At 26.8% G+C, this 23,896-nt stretch overlaps 5 protein-coding genes across 5 annotated transcripts; 2 read left to right on the top strand and 3 right to left on the bottom strand.

Annotated features, from left to right (window-relative positions):
• Positions 1–13: 13 nt before the first annotated feature.
• On the bottom strand, positions 14–2,725 carry EIN_519070 (hypothetical protein; the record flags this gene model as incomplete). Its single annotated transcript, XM_004258433.1, has 1 exon — positions 14–2,725. The coding sequence occupies one exon, from the start codon at positions 2,723–2,725 to the stop codon at positions 14–16; it is 2,712 nt and encodes a 903-aa protein (XP_004258481.1).
• A 1,548-nt stretch (positions 2,726–4,273) lies between these two features.
• Positions 4,274–4,597, top strand: EIN_519060 (hypothetical protein; the record flags this gene model as incomplete). Its single annotated transcript, XM_004258432.1, has 1 exon — positions 4,274–4,597. The coding sequence occupies one exon, from the start codon at positions 4,274–4,276 to the stop codon at positions 4,595–4,597; it is 324 nt and encodes a 107-aa protein (XP_004258480.1).
• An 86-nt stretch (positions 4,598–4,683) lies between these two features.
• On the top strand, positions 4,684–5,919 carry EIN_519050 (hypothetical protein; the record flags this gene model as incomplete). Its single annotated transcript, XM_004258431.1, has 1 exon — positions 4,684–5,919. One exon carries the CDS (start codon positions 4,684–4,686, stop codon positions 5,917–5,919), a length of 1,236 nt encoding a protein of 411 aa, XP_004258479.1.
• A 332-nt stretch (positions 5,920–6,251) lies between these two features.
• EIN_519040 (hypothetical protein) lies at positions 6,252–7,310 on the bottom strand (the record flags this gene model as incomplete). The annotated part of the gene is made up of 1 exon (XM_004258430.1): positions 6,252–7,310. The coding sequence occupies one exon, from the start codon at positions 7,308–7,310 to the stop codon at positions 6,252–6,254; it is 1,059 nt and encodes a 352-aa protein (XP_004258478.1).
• Positions 7,311–9,307: 1,997 nt separating this feature from the next.
• On the bottom strand, positions 9,308–13,154 carry EIN_519030 (hypothetical protein; the record flags this gene model as incomplete). Its single annotated transcript, XM_004258429.1, has 3 exons — positions 9,308–9,437; positions 9,921–9,999; positions 10,169–13,154. The coding sequence occupies 3 exons, from the start codon at positions 13,152–13,154 to the stop codon at positions 9,308–9,310; spliced, it is 3,195 nt and encodes a 1,064-aa protein (XP_004258477.1).
• Positions 13,155–23,896: the final 10,742 nt, after the last annotated feature.

The raw sequence follows: 23,896 nt of genomic DNA, 5'->3' as shown, positions 1-23,896 counted from the left end.
TCTTCTTTGTGTTTCACATTTCAATATCAGTGGAATTAATAATATCAATGTTATTTGAATTTTTTATGTATACTTTAAATTTGATGCAACTATTAATGACAACTTGTGTATTAAACTTTAACAAGTTAATTTTAAAGTTTTTACAATGTTCAAAATTTGCTGTTTTAGCGACGAGATTCATAAAATCGTACAAATCAATGTTATCGTTATTGATCTCCATTAACGCGCCAACACATTTATCTCTAAATAGATTATCCAAATGTGTATTTTCAATAGTCAAATTTTGAATCAAGTCAACATCTTTGTTATAAAATAGACTCTTGTTAAATTTGCAATTTCTAAATACAACATTTTCGTATAATGAATTCGCTTTCATAAACTTGACATCGCCACTCGAATTGGTAATTTCAAGATGTTTAGTTCTCGAAGAAAATATCCATCTAATGCCGTTGTATTTGTTTATAGTGACATGAACAGCTAAAATTGGTTTTTCGTAATTAATTGTTTTATTCGATTTATCCACATCATCACAATTATCAACTTGTAAGTTGCCAATTAACACCCCCGACAAATCAATCATTTTTCCAATGAAATTTGAAATGCTCAGAACTGACAAATATGAAATTTCGGTTGAAATTTTTAAGCTTTGACAAACGCAGTTTTGAACGTAACAAACTGATTTAGTGACTAAAAGTGTTACATCTTGTGTTAAAATTGATTTGAGTTTGTTGATTTTAGTAGTGTCATATTGGGAAATAATTGATTCTTCTTGTTCATTAAATTGACGTGTTAAATACCTTTGAGCTTTTATGTACTCCATTTTAAAATCATTGAATTTAGACAATGTCATACCTTCATTTATATCTTTTTCTTTATAAGTCTCAATAGTTTCGATTGGCAATTCAGTGTTTTGTGGAAACTCAACAGAACACTTTCCAACATAAACACAACTTTTCACACTCTGAAAATCACCAGTAAATACCAAATTTTGTGAAGACTCAATTTTGATGTTTTTTAATTGTTCTTTTTTGAATACAAAATTCAAATTCTCACAAAATGCGACCTCCAAAATTTCGCAATTATCAAAAGTTGTGCTGAACGAAAAACGACAGACACTAAATAGTTTAAGATGTTTAGTGTATGTAAAATCGATTGGTAGAAACTCTGAAGTGTCGAACAGATAAACACTTTTCGCATTAAATTGTGTTAAATTATTGAAATTGGTATTTTCAATGATAACATCGCCTATTCCAACATTTTTCGTCATTTTCACATTACTGCAATTTTTTAATAAAAGTTTTTTAATTGTGTTTTTTTCAACAGCAATAATTGGCGTTAAACACTCAAAAAATTCCAAATTGAGTGACTTTGGCTTTGCATTAAAAAATTCGAAATTTGTGTTGTTGCACTGTTTAAAAGAAAAAGTGTTGAATATGTTACAATCGATGTAAAATGATGATTTTGTAACATTATTTATATTTAAATGTTCGCAATTTTGTCCAATAAATATTTCAATATTTTCAGAATTATCACACACGTTTAGTGTTGTTAAATGTTCAGGTGTTTTAAAATTGATATTTGAGCAATTGTGGAGTTCAATTTCCTCGACATTAGGAAAGGGGAAGTTGTTATACATTTTCCACTTTTTCGTTATATCATTAGTTGTATCATCTTTAGCGACTTTTCGCAACACAAAAGTTGAGTTTGTAACTTTGACTTTTTTAACTGTTGGCATGACATCCTCAAAAATCAAATCAATTTCAGTTAATGACAAATTTTCAATATTCATATTAATAGGTAACCAAACAGTATGCCTTTCATCTGTAAATAGCGAAACACTGAGGTCATTCACAAATTCTGGAATTGCCAATTTTGAAAGATCATCAAACGTTTTGAGTTCAACGAGTGTCGAATAACACATCTTAAAAATATCAACAACTGTTGTGAAGTACTCTTCATCGTCATATCCATCAATTTGAACAATTATTTTTTCTTTATAAAATGGTCTAACAAATTGAAACGTTTTTGGTGTTATTTTTTGTGTGTAATTTTGGCAATTTGGAGTCAAACGCAATTTCTCTGGTTCAGTTGTGTCAGTCCAGTCGATGATTATCTGACTCTTATACTTTTTAGCAGCAGAATTTACATTTTCATATAACGGTGCGGTGTCGGTATTATAATTGGTATACATTGAATCGACGTGCAACAACACCTTTTTGGGGAAGTAAATGTCGTTATTATTCGTGTTGTTGTTGCGTTCAAAACAAGTAACACATTCACTAAACAACTTTAAAGGCATTTCTATGTTTGGTATCTTCCATTTGTAGAGCAGATCATAATAATTGTTTTCCGCATTAAAGCCAATTTGTTGATTTGTGTCAACTGGTTTGGGTGGTTTGATGATAATCAAAGAAGTGATTTTTTCGGCAATATTTTGCTCGTCAAGTTTGTTAAAGTCGGTTGAAAAGATTTGAACGTTTCGAATGTAAACGGCATTTTCGAGGACTTTTCGAGAGACAGCTAATGAATTGCAATTCACCGTGTCAGGAAAAAAGAAAGCACAAAACGTTTCAATGTCATTGGATTTGGAGAACCAAGGATTCACTTTAAGTGACGTGACAGCATCTTGGCATTTTTTGTTAATAGTAATAAAAGTCATGATGTCTTTTAGTGAAGGTAAATAGAGGGAAACTTGCATCAAATAAATCATTTCCATATTTGACATCTTTTGAATTATTTAGTTTGAATTTGTTTATTTTAATTTGATGTTTAAATAAAACTATATTTTACTTATAAAATGTTATTCATGTTCAGTTTTTAGTCAGTTTGAAAATTATAAAGTAGATTCGTATTATTTACAAAAAATCAACAGATAAAAAAAAATCCGTCATTACAAATTTAAAACATCTCAAAACTCGAAAACTTTATTTTAAGCCAATTGTATACAAAAGGAATATTGATAATAATTGATTTACGATTGTTAGACAAAAGTTACAAGTAAGTTGTTGTTTTTATTAAAAATTCTTATTTAAAATGTATAAACCAGTTTTTTTTGTTTAACCATGGATTAGTGTTTAAAAAATATACACCGTCATTTCAATATTTGAGTTGTTTTATTATTATGGCTCTTGTTTGTGAAAGACTTTTTATAGTATTACAATTAAAACATTTTAATTTATTTACTGAAAAAAAAATAAAAACTTTATAGACTTTTATATTAATAAAAAAGATAGTCTTTTATTTTAACTGTATAAATCATAAGAGTTAGTTATTATTATTTTTTGTAATATTTGTAAACAAATTCATTTATGTTTATTGTTAAATTTTTTTGTACATCTTACTTTTAAATAAGTTGTTATTTTTCCTCTTCACCTTAAAAAAGAAGTACAAAAGAATATAAGTAAAGTCTGTCTAAAAACGTTGTCCGCTTGTAAAAAGTTGTCCATTTGACAAAATTTTACACAAAATAAGTTATAAAATTTAGGAAATAGGTAAAAACGATCAAATCCCGGTAAAAATTATGAAACAATGTTTTGGGAATGTTTCGAATTGTTTCCCGAAATATTCCATTTTTGATGGTCCAAAAATGCCTGGACAACGTTGGAGAGAGGACAAAGTTTTCAGACTGACTATAATATATTTTAATTGATTATTTATATAGTCTATAACACTTTGTTATTCTTTATCGTTATTTAGGATTTTTAAACATTAATCTTAGGATTTCGTTAAAAAACAAAATAAATAACATTCCTTTCTAACAAATGATAAATATCCAAATGAAACAAATCTAAAAAATAACATGGTGTTTTTAAATGTAAAAACAATTTCTAAATATTGTTTTTAATAATAAACTATTAATTATAAAATTGTTATAATTAAATTAACTATATTTCAAAAATATCCCCCAAAATAGCCTTTTCCATTAAGTTGGCTTAAGAAACTTTAAGAGAGTCAGTTATCAAACATTGTTAAGTGGACAAAAAAATAGTTTTAATATTATGTAAACATCGGGCATTAGGTAAAAAATTAAAAGACCCGAAACAATCATAATAGAAATTTGAGAGGGCTTCCCATAATATTCCAATTTTAATGGTTTGAAGATAACCAGATATAGTTAGAGATAAGATAACGTTTAAAGACAGGCTGTAATGAAAAAAATGAATGTAAATATATTAAAATATTCAAAAATATACAAAGTCCATGTAATAACAAGAAAATAAAAACGTTACTTAACATATAAAACAACAAAATTTCAAAATCTAAAAACAACCAAATGCCAATTCGCCTTGAACGTTACTATGTTATGATCGTTTCTAAATATTTCAAAGACATTGGGGACTTCATTAAGTTGGTCCACGTCTGCAAAAAATTTGCTGAAATCCCCGCCATGTTTCACTATAATCCTGTTTCTATGAAAGGCAAAAATAAGTTCTTTTCGAATGTTGAAACACTTCATATGTATTCCAAATATGATGAAGACGATGACAGATATAGTAAATGTGTATACGAATATCTATTGTCATACTCGGTATATTTAGAACTCAAATCCAATTGTTCAACTTTAAAAAAGTTCGATACACAAACGCCGATTATTTAAAATACAAAACTTTTGAAGGTGCTACAATACTTTCTAATGGGTGTTTCAGTTTTGAATTTCTATCTTCAACTCAGCAAATATTTGACATGCACAATATACTCTCATTTGGTACACAATGTTTTTATAAAAACACTTCGCTTCAAGAAATTCATTTAGACAAACGCCTTACAGTACTTCCATTTAAATGTTTTTACTGTTGTAGGAACCTTAAAGAGATTGACCTTTATTATGTGACAAATATTGGTGAAAAATGCTTTGAAGAGTGTTCCAATTTGTCTTCCATTACTCTTGCAAAATCATTAAATTGCATCGGATCAAATGCATTTTTTCATTGTTACAACATCAAAAACGTGACGACAAATGGGTTAAAAAAATTGAACACTTTGATCAACTTTTCAACTTTTGAGGCATTTAAAAAATTGGATCCCACTATTTCATTGTCATCTTATGACGTTTCTCATTGGAAGAATTCACTAAACGCTTTATTCGAGTATCCCATTTCACATATAGAGTCCAAAGCGTTTTTTAATAAAGGTATAATTAATGAAGGAAGTATTCCAAATACTTTAACATCCATTGATTGGAACAATTTAGATTGTATAAAAATACCAAATATGGATTTGCGAAACGTCAGTGTTGTTGGTGAATTCAATAACTATAATTATGCAGTCACTGCAATTACTATATCATCACAAATACAATTTAGAGATTTATATAAACTTCAAAATTTAAATAAAATTGATGTGATCAACAGAAGTGAAACAAAGAAATCCTACAAAACTGCAGCTTGTTTTATGCGAGAGATGCTTATGAGTCAAAATTTAGAGAACGTTGACTATATCTTTACTGGAAAAGACGTAGAAATTTTCAATGGAAAAGTCCCCAGTTTTTGTAACCAAATTGATAGATACGCATTTATAGATAGACAAATAACAAATATAGAAATACACGAAAAAGTATTTACCGACTTTGAAATAACAAATTGTCAAAAGCTTGAAAAGGTTGTTATTCTTTGTTCGTGGTATAATAATAATTCTTCAAATATAGATAATTGTGATCAATTAAAAGAAATTGTTTTTTTGAGCAAAAAAAATTTGTTTGTAAAAAAATGCCAAAACTTAACAAAGGTAACTTTACTCAAAATACCAAAATGGTCTAATTATAAAAATACCAACTTTGTACAATGTGAAAAGTTAAAAGAAATTGTTATACAAAACGAACCAGAAAATGGAGTTCATAAAAAGGTAGTGAGTGAACAAATATACGATTTTTTGAAAGACAAATACAAGTTTGAAAAGGGATTTGTTAAAACTATTGATTAAATCATTGGTGTAAGTCTGTTAATTTTATCACGTTTACAACATGTATATAAACATCGCTTAACTTAAATTGTAAGTTTAAAAACAATTTTAAGATTCTAATTACTACACTCATTATATAAAAAATGTGAAGAAAAAACCATTTTTATTATTAATTTATATTTTTTTATTTTATACTTATAATACATATTTAAACTTTTGTTTTTATCTTTTTTAAAATTTTTAACCGTTTTATATCAATTGTTTTTTTAATATTCACTAAATATGATTAAGATTTAAAAAAAAGCATTTAAAAAAATAAAATAAGAATAAAAACAAATGTTAAAAAATCAATTTTAACATGAATCGGTGACTCCATCGTTTCCCGAACCTGTTCCTGAACACGGCTCACATTTTCCCGAAGTTGTGTTAATTTTTTCTTTGTTGGAGCAGTGTGCCTTAGTTACTGTGACTGTGCAAAAAGAAGTTGACATATAGTTATCAGACACATACACAACGACTTTATTTGACAAAGCGTTTTCATCACATTTTGGCTTTGTAGTACCATGGTAAAATATGGTCTTCACACTTCCACTAAAAACCTCTTCGCCAAGGGTACTTAACCCTTCGTACAAATGGATAGAACTAAGTTTAGAACACCCTTCAAAAGCGTGTTGTTGGATGTATTTGATGCTCTCCAATCCTGACAATATACTCAATTGTGTAGTATCTCTGAGCATATACGGCACTACTTTGTCAGCTCCGTTAAAATTGACTGACGCAACTTTACTCTCCTCAAACGCATTTTCTCCAAATTTGGTTGTTGGGTTCAAAGTGATTTTATGGAGTCCAGACAACGCAAAGGCGTAACTCCCAACACTTTTGATGTTATCGAAACTGAATTGTGTGAGTGCAGTGCATCCATTAAAAGCACCACTTGCGATGTCCGTGATGTAGTTTTGGCCTTGTATCATGTTTAGTTTCGAACACCCGGCAAACATTTGTTTAGGAATTGTCATGTCGTCTTTGATTATAACGGAAACAAGACTCTTACAATTGATGAAGACGTTAATACCATAATTCGTTGAGGAAGTTAAAGTGAAAGTGCTCAGAAAAGTGCTATCGAATGAATAAGAGCCTATAGATGCGTATCCACCCGGTGCTGTTATTGTTCTTAGTGGAGCTTGCTGAAAAGCAGAAGAACCAATTGTGACTGCAGAATTGGACTGAAAAGTCACTTGAGAGATTTGGGAGTTAGTGAAGCCATAATCGGCTATGCATGTGTATTCCTTCGGAATGATAACTGCGCCCGAGCATTTTGAAGTCACTTCAGCTTTTACACAGCCACTATAGTCAATGAAAAGAGAACAATCCGCCAAAGAAGAAACAAACAAAAGAGGAATGAGGAACATCATCTGTTTTTATTAGTATTTTTTATTAACGTGTTGGAGCTTTGTTTTTTTTCTGTTTTATATCAAAAATATTAAAAAGTTGATGTTTTATTTTTTACCACGTGTAAAAAAATAAAATAGAAGAAACTTGTTTGAATTCTTTGAGGATTTTAATTATTTATTTAAGTTAAACTAATATTCAAATGTAGGCAAAAAACAATAAGATATTCGAATTGTAATTTTTAGTCTTAGAATAATTAATACACTCATTTTTAAACAAATAAAAAAACAAAAAACAAAAAACAAAAACAAAAACAAAAACAAACAAACAAACTTCACAGTATGAACATTTTAGTGTTAAGACGACAATATAATTGTTTTACACTTTGTTTTATTATTGTGTCTGTCTAAAAAAGTTGTCCATTTGACAAACAATTACAAAAATAAGTTGAAAAAAATTGGGAATTAGGAAAAAAGTTGAAATCACAGTAAAAATTATAAAACGGTGTTTTTGAAATGTTTTGAACATTTTTCCTTAACATTTCATTTTTGATGTTCCAAAAATGTTCAGACAAAGTTATTAGACTGACTATATTTTTTTATTTTTATATTTTTATAATTTTCAAAAGCCAACACATTGAAATGTAATGTCAATCTCAAGGTGAATAATAATTTATTTTTTAATAAATAATTGAAAATATTCTTTTTTGAATTTAAAACTTTTGAATAAATTAAAAGGCTTTAATATTTATTGAAATACTTTAATTAAAATAAAAAAGACTTGTTTAAAATCCTAAATATTTTTTCAGGTTTTGTCTGTACTTTTCAATTTTTTGTGTTTCCTGTTTTTCATTTCTTGTCAATTTGACAACAATTTGTCCTGTGTCTTGATTTCCATCTTTGTCCAATACAACCAATTTGTTTTTTCTATTTCATCAACCTCAAACTTAAAAATAATTTTATCCCAAAAACTGAACCTCAGAGTTGTTTCGAATATTTTAATCAAACTTCTGTTTTCTGCAAGTATGACTGAAACGGTTGGTGTGATTGTTGGGACACTAAAAGTGACGTTTTTTACTTATAATTGTGTTCCTTTAGTAATCAAAGTAACTGATATATTCCTGTTTATTTTGTTTGTGGATATCAACTGTTGTCATCAACATATTCACATCTCTTGCTGTAATTTGTGTGATATGATTTTTAACTGATTTCGTGTCTCGTGCATACAAACAATCTCCTTTAGCGACGACCTAATTACCGTCTTCACACTCCAATAATGGTCGAAAAATAATAGGAAAAACTCTTCTCGACATTTCTTTCACTTTAAGTATTTGAGAACTTCCACCAATTAAAATGACACTTTTTATTGTAGAAGATCGTACATTACATTTTCAGATGTTTTGTTTATCGTTTCTTCACACCTTTGAAAAAGTGACAAACAACACTCTTCCAAAATATCACGAGAAATTATTATTGAAAATGCACTGCCAAATTTGGTCAATTTCAGTGAAACGTTTTCTTTGACAGACAACTCGATCTTTCCATTTTCAATTATTTTTTAAGTGATTGCCTTCGTGATACAATTTTCATTTGTATTGTCACGCCATCGCCATTTTGCACTTCAAACAAGTTGTTTACCTCATTTTCATTGTATTCCTCCCACTCATTAACAATATAATCCAGAAGTGCAATATCGATGTCAACACCACCAAGGTTTTTATCTTTATGAATAACACAAAATTTAATATGACTACCAGTTTTCTCGCCAATTAGTGTTTAAAGTTCCTCCTTTAAAATCAAAGAAAAAGATCATTCCATTAAGTATATTATTCAAAGAATAATTATGTGCAGCTGCTGTAGGTTCTGATTCTTCAAATGACATCAATGTCCGCTATTTTTGCTGCTTCTTCGGTTGAGTTATTTGTTTTTAATCGAAAAAGACGGGTGTGTCACAACAACTTTTATTGACTGTCTTTGGGGATCGAAATCCACACTTTCAACAATTTGCTTTTTGACATGACTTAAAATGATTGCAGAAATTTCAACGGGCGGACTGGTGTTGGGCGACCTTGGAAAGTCGTGTTAAAATAACATAAACCGTCGGCGTCTTTTAAAATATCAGTGTAATTTGATTTGATGTTTACAATTGAACTATCTTTAAAAACAATACCTAAAAAACTTTTAACTTCTGAAATGCTTGTAATCGATTCGGTCGCTACTTTAACTGGATAACTTTTAAAATCAACAGCTAAACGAATGGATTGATCTTTAGAAGAAAAGGTTAAAGTTTTGACACATTAAGACGCTTTGGAATAATAAGCAGTTATAGTATATGTTGTGCCAAGATCAATACCAAAATATACACTTTCTTTTTCCATTTTGATTTTTTGATTATTTTTGTTTTTATTTTAAAAAATTAAAATGATTTAGAGTTCAACGTTGTTATTAAATTGTTAAGGTGTAGTTTAATAAATGAAGTTTTTATTTAAAATGATTTTTATTTATTATAAATATAATTTAAATTTAAAATATTTTTTTTATTAATAATATATATATATAGATGATTGACTGATTTTTAGAATTTTGAACTTATGTTACGTTTATGTATTTGTTTGGTTGGGTATTTTTAAAAACTCGTTTAATATCCGATATTCTCTATTGGTATATGAAAATAATTGAACATAATTGGCACTTTTAAAAAATGCAGTCTCAACTTTTATATTTTGTAAAGAAAATAAAAATATAAAAACAAAACTTTAAACAATTTTAAAAAATCAGTTGGTATTAGACTTATCATCTAAAGTTTATATTTACTTAAGTTATTCTTTTTGTGTGATTCAATTACTGTGCTGAAATAAAAGTAAATTAATGAAACCCAAAACCACCACGGAAAGCATTTTGAGCAAATCCCGTTGGTGCTCCAAATTGATTTTGTTGTGGAACATTTGCGGCTTTGACTTGATTCAGTCGTAGTGTCAGCGCAGTCATTTCATCAAAAATTTCGACATCATCACATTTTATTTGTGTAACGATTTCTGGTTTCTTCGACATCACAAAACACCTTTTGCACATTTTCAAAACGACGTGTTCTGTCTCATTCCCAACAGTAATAACAAGATTTTTGCAGTTTTCAAAAGTTGCCGATTTAGACATTATAGCCATTTGGTAAGGTATATTATCAATGTTTTTCATCACCAAATTGTTCACACATCTTTTCTCAAATAATGAAGGAAATTCGGTTGAGTCAAAACACAAATCGTTGACATTTTCATACAAACCAGAGTTGTTAAACGTTTGAATTTGAGATCGTTCGAAGTTGAGTCGGTTGAAATTTCCCAGCCCATACGAAAAAATGATATACCCATTTGACTCGACAATGTCAACTTCTTTTGTTTTACTCATCAATCCAATACTAAAGTTGGTACACTGGTGAATTTTTAGTTCAACCACGTTGAGCATGAAGTTATTTTTCATAAATTCAAAAGGTGCGACAAAATTGCAGTTTTTCATTTCTACTCTTCCAAATGCACTTGTAGAGAAATTTGGGAACTCCCCAATGAAATTTTCAATTTTCAAATTTGGAATGAAATCAACGTGTTGTTCAATACTGAGTGCTGTGCACACACAATTTTTGATTATAAAATTGTGACTATTAATTGTAACACTTTCAGTTGTAACATTTGGAGGAAGTGTTGGATTAACACTACAATAACTTTGTTGTGCATCAACAACTTCGTTAAAAATATTTCGTCGTTCGGGTTGTCCTATAAATCCAAAACTATTTCTGTTATTTCCAAAATTCATTTGGAACAAATTAAAATTGTTTTGATTTGGGGGAACTGTTGTTTTGGGGTATCTTAGTGAAGATGTTCTTAAAAAAAGCGTGTCGTCTTTTGTCAAACATTTTTGCTTTACTTCTTCATATTTTTCTAAAGTGCTAAATTCACAAGTCTCACTTTCATTTAATTTTGAAAGACAAATTATGTGTTTTGATAAATTGAAATCCGATGGGAAAGTGTATGTTGAATCATAATGTTCTACTTTTTGAAGGGAGTTAAAATTTCCTTTAAAATCAATTGCTTTCGATGAAAAAATTCCCAGCTGTTCTATTTTTGAATCACCAAAAATAAAATCGCAGTCACGGCAATACTCGATTTTAACAATTTCACATTTATCAAATGTGTTTGAAAATATAAAATTCTCGATATTGAACAACAACACACTTTTTGTATGGGTAAAATCGATATCTACATATTCCAACAAGGCTTCAAATACAACTTCTTCTGCTTCGACACCAACTTTCTTTTTGAGCGTCGAATTTGAAATCACCAACTTCCCAATTTTAGTGTTTTTCGCTATTTCAAAATTTGTTGAATCGTAGACAGACAAAGACTTAATGAAATCTGTTTCCAATGAGATTTTTGAATTTAAAGAATTTATTATTTTGACACTTAAATTTGTATTTTTGGTATTCAAGAAATTGAATGTAAAATTTGGACACATGTTGAATTCAAAAGTTTCACAACTTTCGCAGTCGATGTTTAAAATGCAGTTAGAACAGTTTGTACAAGTAATATTTTTTGCACAGTCTTTATTAATAAACAACTCAACATTTCTTACATTAAAAAGTGAAAGTTTTTGTAACGTTTTAAATTGTTCATAACAAACATCACTAAAATTGACCAATTTCAACTCTTCGACATTGGCAAATGGAAATTGTTGCTTGTTCTCCCAAATACGTTTTTTATTACACTTTTCGAGTAGTTCCATTCGTTTATTTTTAACTATTTTGGCGTTTGTTATTTCAACCTTTTTAACAGTGTTAAAACCCTCCGAAAATTGGAAATTAACACCTTCTGTTACAAACTCTTCAACGTTCAAAACATCAGGAAGCATCACAAAGTTGGTTTGTTTATGTTCGACTCCAAATGAGTTTGGTGTAAATCCATTTTTTAGTGAAATTGATTTGACGAATTTTGGTATTTGCAAAAGACTCAAATCACAAACGCCACCCATAAAAGTAATTTTTGTTGCAACACTTTTTCCAATGATTTTTTCAACTTTATGCAAATCAGAAATTTGCGTCAAATTTTTTGTTTGAAATGTCAACGAATTGTCTCTGATGAATGGTGTATAGTAATCTGCATATTCTATACTAATATTGTTTGAATAATTTCGACAATTTTGTGTCAAAGTAACTTTATCCATTGATGACACACTATTTGTCCAATCAATATCAATTTGTGTTGCATATTTTAAAGGAAGTTCGTTAATTTTATTAAATGGAATATTAATGGGTCCATTTGTTGTTGTTCCAAATGCATTTGACCCGAATGAATTTGACCCAAAATTCATATCAAAATTAACAAAAACGTTTTTAGGGAAAATCTTTTTAAAGTTGTCACGAGTTTCATACTGTTCAAAGAAGTCGATAAAATATATGAAATAGTTGATTGACATAGTTATCTTTTGGCGAAAAGTTTCTATAATCATTTGAAACAGTTTTTGTGGGGTGTTGTTCTTATTCACAAATGTGCGCATAATATTTAAACTTGTCATTTTTTCACAAATTTCTGGTGTTATTTTTTCGATCATTTCAGGAGTGCCTTCTAAAATGTAATTTCTGATATAAATTGGTTTTAAAAGATAATCAAAAGATATTGGTAAGAAGTTGCAGTTCAACGTGTCGGGGTGGAATAAATCGTAAAACCTTTCAATGTCTTGTGTTAGAGTAAACCACGGGTTCACCTTAAGAGAAGTCACTGCGGAATTGGCGCAATGGTTCACTTGAATAAAGGTATATACATCGGACAGTGTTGGGAGATATAGAGATACTTGCATTAAATATATCATTTCAAGGCGCGACATCTTTTTTATTTGAAATTTACGAGTAACAAGTTTTTAAGTTTTAAAATAATGAGGTTTTGGGTTATTTAAGAAATAGAACAATTTCGAAATCAAATCAAACAAAAACTTTAATTATTAAATTTGATATTTTTATTATAATAATTGTTGTAGTCATGTATTGAACTAATTTTAACTTTCAACATACCCAACACCAATTGATTAATACTGATAAAAAATGTTGCGTTTGGGGGATCTACATTGACCACTAACGATCTTTCTTTTGGACTAACGTGCAATTTTTTCGAGAATTGTAACTTAGTTGCATTATTTTAAAGTTTATAAGTAAAGTTTTTTTTTTGCTTTTTTAACACTTTTTTAACCAAAAACCTTTTTTTTATTAAAGGTCAAGTAAATTTTTATTTGTCTAGTATATATTGGGTCGGTTTCATGCACTTCGCTTTGTTGGTGCATTTAACCGACTCAATATGCTTAGTTAATTAGTTCCCTTCCTTACCTATTAAAAAATAAATAATCAAAATTACTATAAAAATAGTCATTTTTTAGATCTATTTTTTAAAATAAAAAATTTAGAATAAGTTAAACAAATTAAAGAACGGTTTGAAGATATAATTAAAAATAATAACCAAATTAAAGAATTCTAAGTAAGATTATTATTAGATAAAAACGATGAATGGGAAGAATTTTTGGAGAAGATAACAATTAAATTATTATTAGTAAAATCCAAAACAAAAATTGAAAAGCAATCTGCTTCTTTAAATAAATTATTAATTATACAGGGGTGAAACTGAAGGTATAAATTTGAAAGCGGATGTATTAATTTAGGGTTTTTGATACCAAATTTGGCGTTTTTCTTGGTTTTATGATTCGTAAATTAAGCCAACCCCTTTGATTTGAATTTGGCAATGAAAAACAATGCAAACAAAATGAAAAGAATCAATAATTATGTTTTGTAACGATACCAACATATTAATATTTTAATAGTATTTTAATTATATCAATGGTTATATAAAAATTCATCAAGAATTTGTGTGTTTTTAATAATCAGCTAAAGTTAAAAAATGAATCAATAGTAATAATTGTTATAATTAAACCATTATAAATAGTTGACGGTGTGTTATAGTAAATTTGTTATTATATAATTGTATTTTCAGGGTTTAAGACAAAACACAATTCGTTTACAACTTGATAAATATTTTAAGTGTATTTTAATGTGTGTGTGAGTATCAGCTTTATGGTTTGTTTATTTATTTATTATCACCGCAGTTATTTAAAAATGTTATATTGACGTTCAGATTGGTTAATGCAGCTCATTATTACACTTTGGTTTGTGTTTTTCATACGCAGGCCGGTCGTGAAGGCCTTGAAACACAACCCAAAGTATCGTAAATCATTTTTATGTCGAGTGTTGTTTGAATAATAACCAAATAATGATAAATTTATTATAAACATGAATAATATAATGTATAGTAAATATTTAATATTGTTATAATTTTTATAATTTTGTAACTATAATATTAACTATATTTTCCCTTTCCAAAAATCGTGACTGTGTTGGAAATAGTGGTTTTTGTCCAATTTTACTTGTTTTTTGTTGTAGTTATGTCGCATCATATGGCTTGAATTTAATGATTTACATGTTAGTTAGTTTTTGGCCAATAGATTAAAAGAAAATGAACCCTAAATTAATATATTCGCTTTCATATTAATACCTTCATTTTCACCCCTGTATATGAAGAATCTCTTAATATATTTGAACAAGTTCCTGATTTGAATACTATTTATATTAATCATATTGTTTTTGAACTATTTGTTAATTAGTTAGTAAATCATTAAAAAATAATGATGAAATATTACTTAATTGGGATACAAAGGATGATTTAAAACATAAGACTACTTCATCTTCATCTTCATATTAAATTATTAATCAATTAATTAATAATGAAACAAAGAAATTGGAATCTATGATCTAAAAACCTATAAATAATTAATATTAATGAATAATTAGAAGCTGTATCTCAACTTATGTTTAAATTTTTGAAATTCATTAACATAATATTAACATTTTTAACATGATATACCCATATATACCCAATAATTCTCCAATATAAATCACGTGTGGTGGTTATATATTTTTTAAGTAATAAATGGAATTACGAAATAATCTAAATAAATTTTTAGAAACAAAAAACACTTCAAAATGTAAACTAAATATTCGAGATTTAAGTGAACACACCAAACGGACTGAAAGTCCTAAGAAACAAAGTTTGGAAGATGTGTTTATACCGATAGTTGAGCAAAGCACTCAGCAAAGCATTGACACACATATAGATATACCTATGTCAAAGACTGAAAATTTTATGTTATTAGATTATATACAAATTATTGAAAATATAATAAAGAAATATAATTTTAAAAAATAGAAAGAATTAAAACAGTGTATTAAAGAAATACATAAATATATTTATAATAATGCACAAGTAAATAAGCTAGAAACTAAAGAACTTAATGCTAGTATTTATATTAAAGGATATATTTTTTGTAAAAAAAGGTAAACAATAATTAATTAAAAAAAGAATTAGAATTGGAGAGAAATGATTAAATGAAGAGATGGATAAAAACAATGAAGATATAAATATAAAAATGTCAAATATTGAGCAAAGCATCATGTCAAATGAAGAATCATTAAGAAATTCAGTATATGAATTAACAAATAAGTTAAATATATTAAAAGATAAATACATAAATATATTTAATGATTTAATTATTCCAATATTAAGATATTATTTAATTACTAATAAACTAGATAAAGATGAAGTAATTAAAACAATTAATAAATATGATAAGAGAATGGTAATTTTTTTATAATATTTAGTTCTCTTTTAAATAAAATTACCAGTTCTATTTTAGACTCCATATTTATTTATTATATATAATAAAGTTAGAAAAATAGAACGACACAAAATTAACTAAATTGTGAGGATGTTTTATATTATAAAAGAGTGCATGTATCAGCACGATTTATATACAACGAAAAATGACCTGATTTTTATAGAAATTTATATTTTTTATTTTTTTAGTAGGAAGGAAGGGAACTAATTAACTAAGCATATTAAGTCGGTTAAATGAGCCAGCAAAGCGAAGTGCATGAAACTGACCCAATATATACTACAGTCTTGAAACTTAGTTTTGTATTTTTTTTGCTTAAAAACCCAATCGAAACCGAAACTTGCCAACGGACAGTTTCATTTTATTTAAAGAAAGTGTAATTTAAGACTAAATTACCTAAGAGTTGGAGTTAATTGTGTTTAAAACCAACACGCATAACAATTTCATTTTGAACCCCAAAAATTTTAAAACCAAAGAAATTATTCATCGTCATTGTGTTAGTTTTTCAATTATTCATATATTGGTTCTTTGCACAACACTACATGGTAATTTGCTTGTTTAAAATCTGTTTTGCGAGTCTTTTTAACGTTTCATATTTACAGTGTCCACTCGCTCGATGAAACTATTCTGCTTTTTTTAAATCTATAATTAGTTTTATTTTATTATTCAATTAAAATAAAAAGCCCAAAAGTCTATTATTTCTAATATATTTTTCAATCAAAAACCCATTTATATTACGTTTTAATTATGTTGGCGAATAAACTTATTTGGTAAAAATATAGAAAAATTAATATCTCCAAGAAAGAATTGGATTATAAAAAATGTTAAATAAAACATTTTAATACAAACATAATCATTCAATTCTGCTTTTTTTAACGGTATTTTTTTTAATTTTGTCCCAAAATTGTTTAAATAATTTGGAATTAATAGTGAGTGATTTTCCTAAAAAAATAGATAAAAATTAATAATAGATAATAAACTGTTTTTCAAAAGTCGGTACTGTCATATTTTTAGAACTTCCTAAAGTCCCGTTTTTTATTTTTGTTTTTTCCTAAAAAAACAAAAAACAAAAAATCGAAAGTACCGACTTTATTTTGAAAAAAATACCAATCCCGTTCAATTATTTTCGTACAAATTCGGGGAAATGTTGAAATATTAGCCAGCCTTTTCCAAAAAACCCGATCCCGTTATTTGATTTGACCTTAACTCGATACTTCGCAACATATATTCAGTATTGTTGGCCTAAAAGCACAACAATTAACGTTTAAGTAAATTGAATGTTGTTGTTTATGTCGAGTTTTAACTGATTATTACTCTCGTTAAAATTTAATTGAAATTTAAAACAAACTGTGGTTTTCTATTCTGAATAAAAAACAATGAAATAAAGAGTTCAAAAAACACAAAAAATACAGCAAATGTTTGATAAATCTGACAGACACAAGTCAAAGGGCAACACTAGAAAAATAATACAAAATAACAATAATTTTTTGTTATTGGATATTTTAAAAATAATGTTCTCACTGAAATGATCAAAGATAATATCGACTTTATAAAACCCAACAGAGATAAATTATCAAATCATTTTGATATTATTATTGTTATTGTGACAACACTATTAAGCATAATAATCTTCGAACTAAGCTTCTGTTTTGTGAATATTTTCATTAATTATTAAAATGTTTGAAAATAAAAAAGATTGACATTAAGTTTATTTGCTTTTGTAATAAAATGCACTTTTGGGATAATTCGCGTGTTTTTCGAAACAAAAATCCCGTTATTTTAAATTTTATATGGATTTTTTTTGATGCTTAAAAATTTTTCAAGTAAAAAAATATTTTTTGAAGACTGTTTTTCTCTTTTTTACTTGGAAAAAATAAGCGATATTTATTACAAAAAAACGATTCCCAAAAATAATAAACAAAATAAATGCAAAAATCGGGACACCTCAGTACAGACTTTTGAAAAACAGTTTATAAAATTATAAATAAAATTAATTTATTTTTTTTACCAAAAATTCGTTTTGTGGAAATTTATCTGATATAAAAAATCAAATAAGCAAAACAGAACAAAAATTACGACAGAAAGAATATAGAAAATTGTTTATAAAAACAGAAATAAATAATAAAAGTCGCATATTGGATAAGTTGAACTTGATAAATAATGTTTAACAAAATTAACAAATAACAATAGTGACAAGTAAAAACAACGTTATATTAGATTTCATTGATTGAATTAAATAAAAAATATTTGTTGATATTAAGAAAGAATAACATGCTTCTGAATCAATACAAAAAAATAATATTTAAAATCGTAATATATCACAACAACAAAACAAAGCCATCACACATTACTTAAAAACAAATGAAAGTTGATCAAAGACGCAATTAACATTGATAATGGATATATAAAACAATGTTTCCAATGCAAAATAAACGATTATTAACCAACTAAATTATAGAAAATTGTATAAAAAGTATTCGTTTTTATCGACAACAAAAAATGTTGTTTATAATAATTTAAATACAACAAAAAATAAAATATATGCCAAATATATACGATAAAAAAACAATAGAACATTATTTCTGTGATTTTATCATTATTACTTTTGTTAAAAAACGTTATGATTGTGGCAATTTGTCAGGTAAAATATTTTTTAGCGTTACAGAAATAGCGTAATTTAATAGCGTTATTTTTCGTTTTTGTATTCTAATTTTAGAAAATGTCTTTTAAAATACATTTTTATCATAATAAATAAATAATTTATATCAAACTTTGTATTGTAAATTGTTGGTTTTTGAGACAAAATATTAATGTCAATATCATATTCAATTAATTGATTTTTGATTAATCGATCCTTTTTAAAAATTCGAATCACATTTCAACTGAAAGATTTCAAGATAAAAAACAATGTAAAACAAAAAACTCAATTTGAGTTAGTATTATTATATGAATTTATACATATAACATATTCTTTTTATATGATTTTTTAAAATTGGGCATTTTAAATCACACAATTAATTGTAGTAGTATATAAATTATGTAGATTTAGGGGGACCTCATTTTTATCTATATTTTATAATACTTTAATTAAATCGCGAGGGACACTAATCTGATTTTTCCCAAAATATCGACATCTTTGATGTCTCTAGAATATCACATTCGTTTTGTCCCGTTGGTTTATCAAACTCGGTTAGTAATACTGTAAATTTATTTTAATATAAAAACATAGTAAATTTATATAAATGTATTTTTTTATCTTCTTTAAAATGACAGAACAAATAAATAAACTTGATTATGATAAAGATGTTGATGATTATGTTAAATGTGATTTAGATAACAAATCCTTAATTGTCGATCTTGGATGTGGATATAAAATTTCAATTAGAAGAATGGAAAGAATTAAAGAATATTTGAATGAGTATCTTAAAACTATACAAAGTAATGAAAATGTAATATGTAATTACCAAACTAATGAAGGTTGGAGTAAAACATATCCTTTAACAGATAAATATGCTTTGAACAAATTGATTAACATTCTAGAAACAAGAATATTAAATCATGATGAAATAATTAAAGCTGTAAACGCAGATTATGATATCGCAAGTGAGGACTCCACATCTATTGGATGTGTCGATATACCAGAACCTATAATTGTTATAAAAATAAAAGTATCTCTTTATAAATATTAATTATCAAATAATTTACTAACATCTAAATTATTAACAGTAATATAATGTTCTAATATAGGAAGCATCTTATTTATAATTCCATCTCTCATATTATTTTGATTGTTTTCTAATTCTTCTATTTTATTAAGTAATAATACTAATTGTTCTTGCTTTTCGCCCTCTATATTTTTGACTTTATTGTCAAGATCATTTTTAGTAATTCTAACTTGTTTCTTAATTAATGTTTGTTTACCTTTATTTTTACAAAATACATAACCATTTATATAAATAGTGGCATTTAAATCTTTTGTATTGATTAAGTTAACTTCTGGGTTATTATTAATACATCTATTTATCTTCTGTAAAGCTATAATATGTTTAGAAGTAATATCAGATAAAGTTTCAGCCTTTGGCATGACGCTTTGCTCAATTTCATTTGGAGAATAAGACATACCAAATAATGTTTTTGGTGTTGCGTCGAAGACGCCACTGGATGCTGTGCATCCGCTACGCATACGTGTTGCATCTCTTACTTTAATAATTTCAGAAGTATCTATTTGTTTTAATGGGTCCATCTTTGTAGTTTGATTTGTTTTGTCTGAAGATAACAAATTTTTGAAAAATGTTTTTAATGATTTTGATTGAGAAGTATTATCTGTACTCATTTATATTAAGATAAAAACAAAAATATATTATTTATACATTACTAAATATATTATTAATAAAGTAATATAACAGTATTATTATATTAACTATAAAAATAACATACTCAATAAATGTCTTCAGATAAGATGGAAAATATATTACTTTGTTTTTACAGTTTATGAAAACCTCAGAACTACAGTTCGTACAGACCGTAAATATCTATTAAATTATCATCTATGTAATTTCATTACCGTAAAATATTTTTCCATCTTTTCCTTTACAATAACCATGATCCATAAAGTTTTGAATTTTTTAATAATTATCTTTATTATTTAAATTTAACAATATTTCATAACCTTTTTGAATAACATTAGGACTAACATATTATTTTACAATTATATCTTTTATATTATTATTTCTAATAAACTCATTAAAGTATTCTTTAATTTTATTAATTCTTGTTTTAAATTTAGTAGAATCACATTCTAAGTTAGCTACAACTTTATTATCTTCTTCATTATAATAAACATAATCATTTAAGTCTTCAGCCTTCGGCATGAATAGATCGTTGATGTGGACTCCACATCCTTTGAATGTGTCGATGCTTTGCTCACTTGATTCATCATCACTAGATTCACTTACATGTTTACTTTCAAGTTCACTAATATTTTCAGAATCATCTATAAATTCATCAGCCCTCGGTATGAGTTTCTAGTCAACGTCTTCATCCGACACTACATTATATAAGAACCGTAAAGGACAAAGCTAGATATACTTTCTAAACGCTTCATTCATATACTGTTCCATCATTTTAAGGAAAATAAAAAATTACATTAATACAAATTTACTATAAATAAATTAACACCGAACAGACCAAAGGTCCTCAATGAGACTGTGTCTCCGAAGAATTGAAACGAATGTGAGATTCTAGAGACATCAAAGATGTCGATATTTTGGGAAAAATCAGATTAGTGTCCCTCGCGATTTAATTAAAGTATTATAAAATATAGATAAAAATGAGGTCCCCCTAAATCTACATAAATCACATACTACTTTGTAAAATAATATTTTGATTTAAAAAATTTTAAAATCACATGAAAAGAGTATTAACAAAAGATCAATACGAAATTTTTATCCCTAAAACAATCCGATTCTACATAGATACCCGATGGTTTATGCGGAATACTATAAATTCAAATGTCTAAATGAAGACGGAACACTTTCTATACAAGTTCAGTTTCCCAAAGTTGTATATGCCATGGAGCGCTGCAAAACATCAAAAGGATGCAAAAGTAAACTAACCGTTTTAGATGATGGAATGATTGAAATAACATGTGAACATCATCCTGTAAGTGCTCACCAAAAAGATCTTGAAAATTGGAGAAAGTTTGAAGTAAGAAAATATGTTATTTGTCTTATTACAGAAAACAAAACACAATCCCCAAAATGATATGTAATGAAATCATCAAAAAATAACAATTGACGAATATGCACCTTCTACTCATTATATAAAAACTTTGATTTCTGATGTAAAAAAAGGAATTTGGTAAACTTCCAGATTGTGCAAACAATTTAATCTTGAAAGAAAGTATGATACACACAATTACAAACACTTCCTTTTTATTGTTTTATACAACTTACAATAACAATCTTGGTGAATCGAAAAGAATTATAGCATTTTCAAGTCAAGAACAAATCAAATCGTTTTCTTTTAACAATTGTACGGTTTTAGGGGATGGCACTTTTAAATACGTTCTTTCAATATTTACACAATTGTTCACATTACACTCCGTTATAGATTCGTGTTCTTTTCCTGTAATTTTTATTTTAATGGAAGAAAAGACAAAACAGGCGCATTAAGTCATTTTTGAAAAATTGCGCGATGATTTTCAAATTGTACTTCACAACTGTATGAGTGATTATGAAAAATCCGTTCGTTGTGCAGTCAGAGAAGTTTTTGGTGAACAAGTGTGTGTTGTAGTGTGTTGGTTTCATTTTAATAAATCTTTGATCAAAAGAATGAAAAAAGTTAGATTACAAAGTTATTACCAAAATAATATTATTATTCACAGCTTCATAAAAAAGTTTTTTGGAATACCTTTTCGAAATAGAATTTATTCCAAATGTTGTAAAACTGTTAACAGATAAAATCAACAAATTTACGTTAAAAAATGACGAAAAACTTAAATTGCATATATTTGTGGATTATTTTAACAAAACATGGTTAAATAAATTACCACCGACAGAATGGAGCCAACTCCACGATCTCAAATTCAGAACTAACAATTGGACAGAAGCGTTTCATTTATCTTTCAGTAAAAGGTTTTACCGAGCTCATCCTCATATTTACCTATTAATTGAACAACTCAAAAATGTCGAAAATAGATTTTTGAACGATTTCAATTTTTTTTATACATTACAGAGAACATTATTATAAGTACAATTTTTTGTAAATTACGAAAACAAATTAAAAAAAATAATTGAAAAAAAAGAAATAAGATGGAACGAAAATATACTCAAGTTTCTGAAAGTAGTTTCAGATATTCCAACTAAAATAACACTCGAAATTGAACAAACAGTCAACAAGTCAAATAAAAACAATAAACTTACTCTTATTGAAAATGTTATTGAGAGCAACGAACTTACAAGAGTATCAAGTTTTGAATCTTTGATTGAATTTGGAGAAGAAAATATTGATAGTTCAAATGTTAAAACCAAGTTTAATTTGTTAAAACAAAATCAGATGAAACAAAAACTTAAAAAAAGAGAAATACTGAAAGCAAAATTGTGTTCCTGATTAACATTAAACAATAACGTAAAAACTCCAATAAATTCGAAAATAACAAATGAAAACATTTTGTACATTACTGAAATTCAAAATACAACAAATGAGAGAGAAAAATGTTATTCTGAAACGTTGTCCTTGATTCCGGTTGATAGTTCATCAGAAAGTTTAATTTTCGATTTTAACAACGAAGAATGTATTCAAGACGTATCATTATTTTCTGCAAATTATACAATAGAAATAGAAAAACTGGACAAATGGCGTTAACAACTTATGATATTAAGAAAAAACTTGTTTATATCGAAAAAGAGGTATCACAAAAAATCACGAAACCAAAAAAATTAGATAATGCAGTTTCGTTTATTTTTAATGATTGAAAACATTGTTTAAAAATACAAATAATATTATTTTACTATTATTTTTTAATAATAATAAAATACAGTAATAATTTTAATTTAACTTCTATCGATATTCTTATTTTAATTAATCAAAAACGATCAATTGAATATGATATTGACATTAATAGTTTGTCTCAAAAACCAACAATTTACAATACAAAGTTTTATTTAAATTATTTATTTATTTTAATAAAAATGTATTTTAAAAGACATTTTCTAAAATTGGAATCCCAAAAAACGAAAAATAACGCTATTAAATTTACGCTATTTCTGTAACGCTAAAAAACATCAATCGTTTTTATTGAATGTTGACTTGATTTCCATCATTTAAAAGTTTTATGTGTTTTGAACACGAATATA

The sequence above is a fragment of the Entamoeba invadens genome (genome assembly GCF_000330505.1).
Source record: "Entamoeba invadens IP1 unplaced genomic scaffold scaff_1105074725903, whole genome shotgun sequence".
Lineage (NCBI taxonomy): Eukaryota > Evosea > Mastigamoebida > Endamoebidae > Entamoeba > Entamoeba invadens.
The sequence above is the reverse complement of the archived record's forward strand: the minus strand, read 5'-3'. Positions and strand labels throughout refer to the sequence as shown.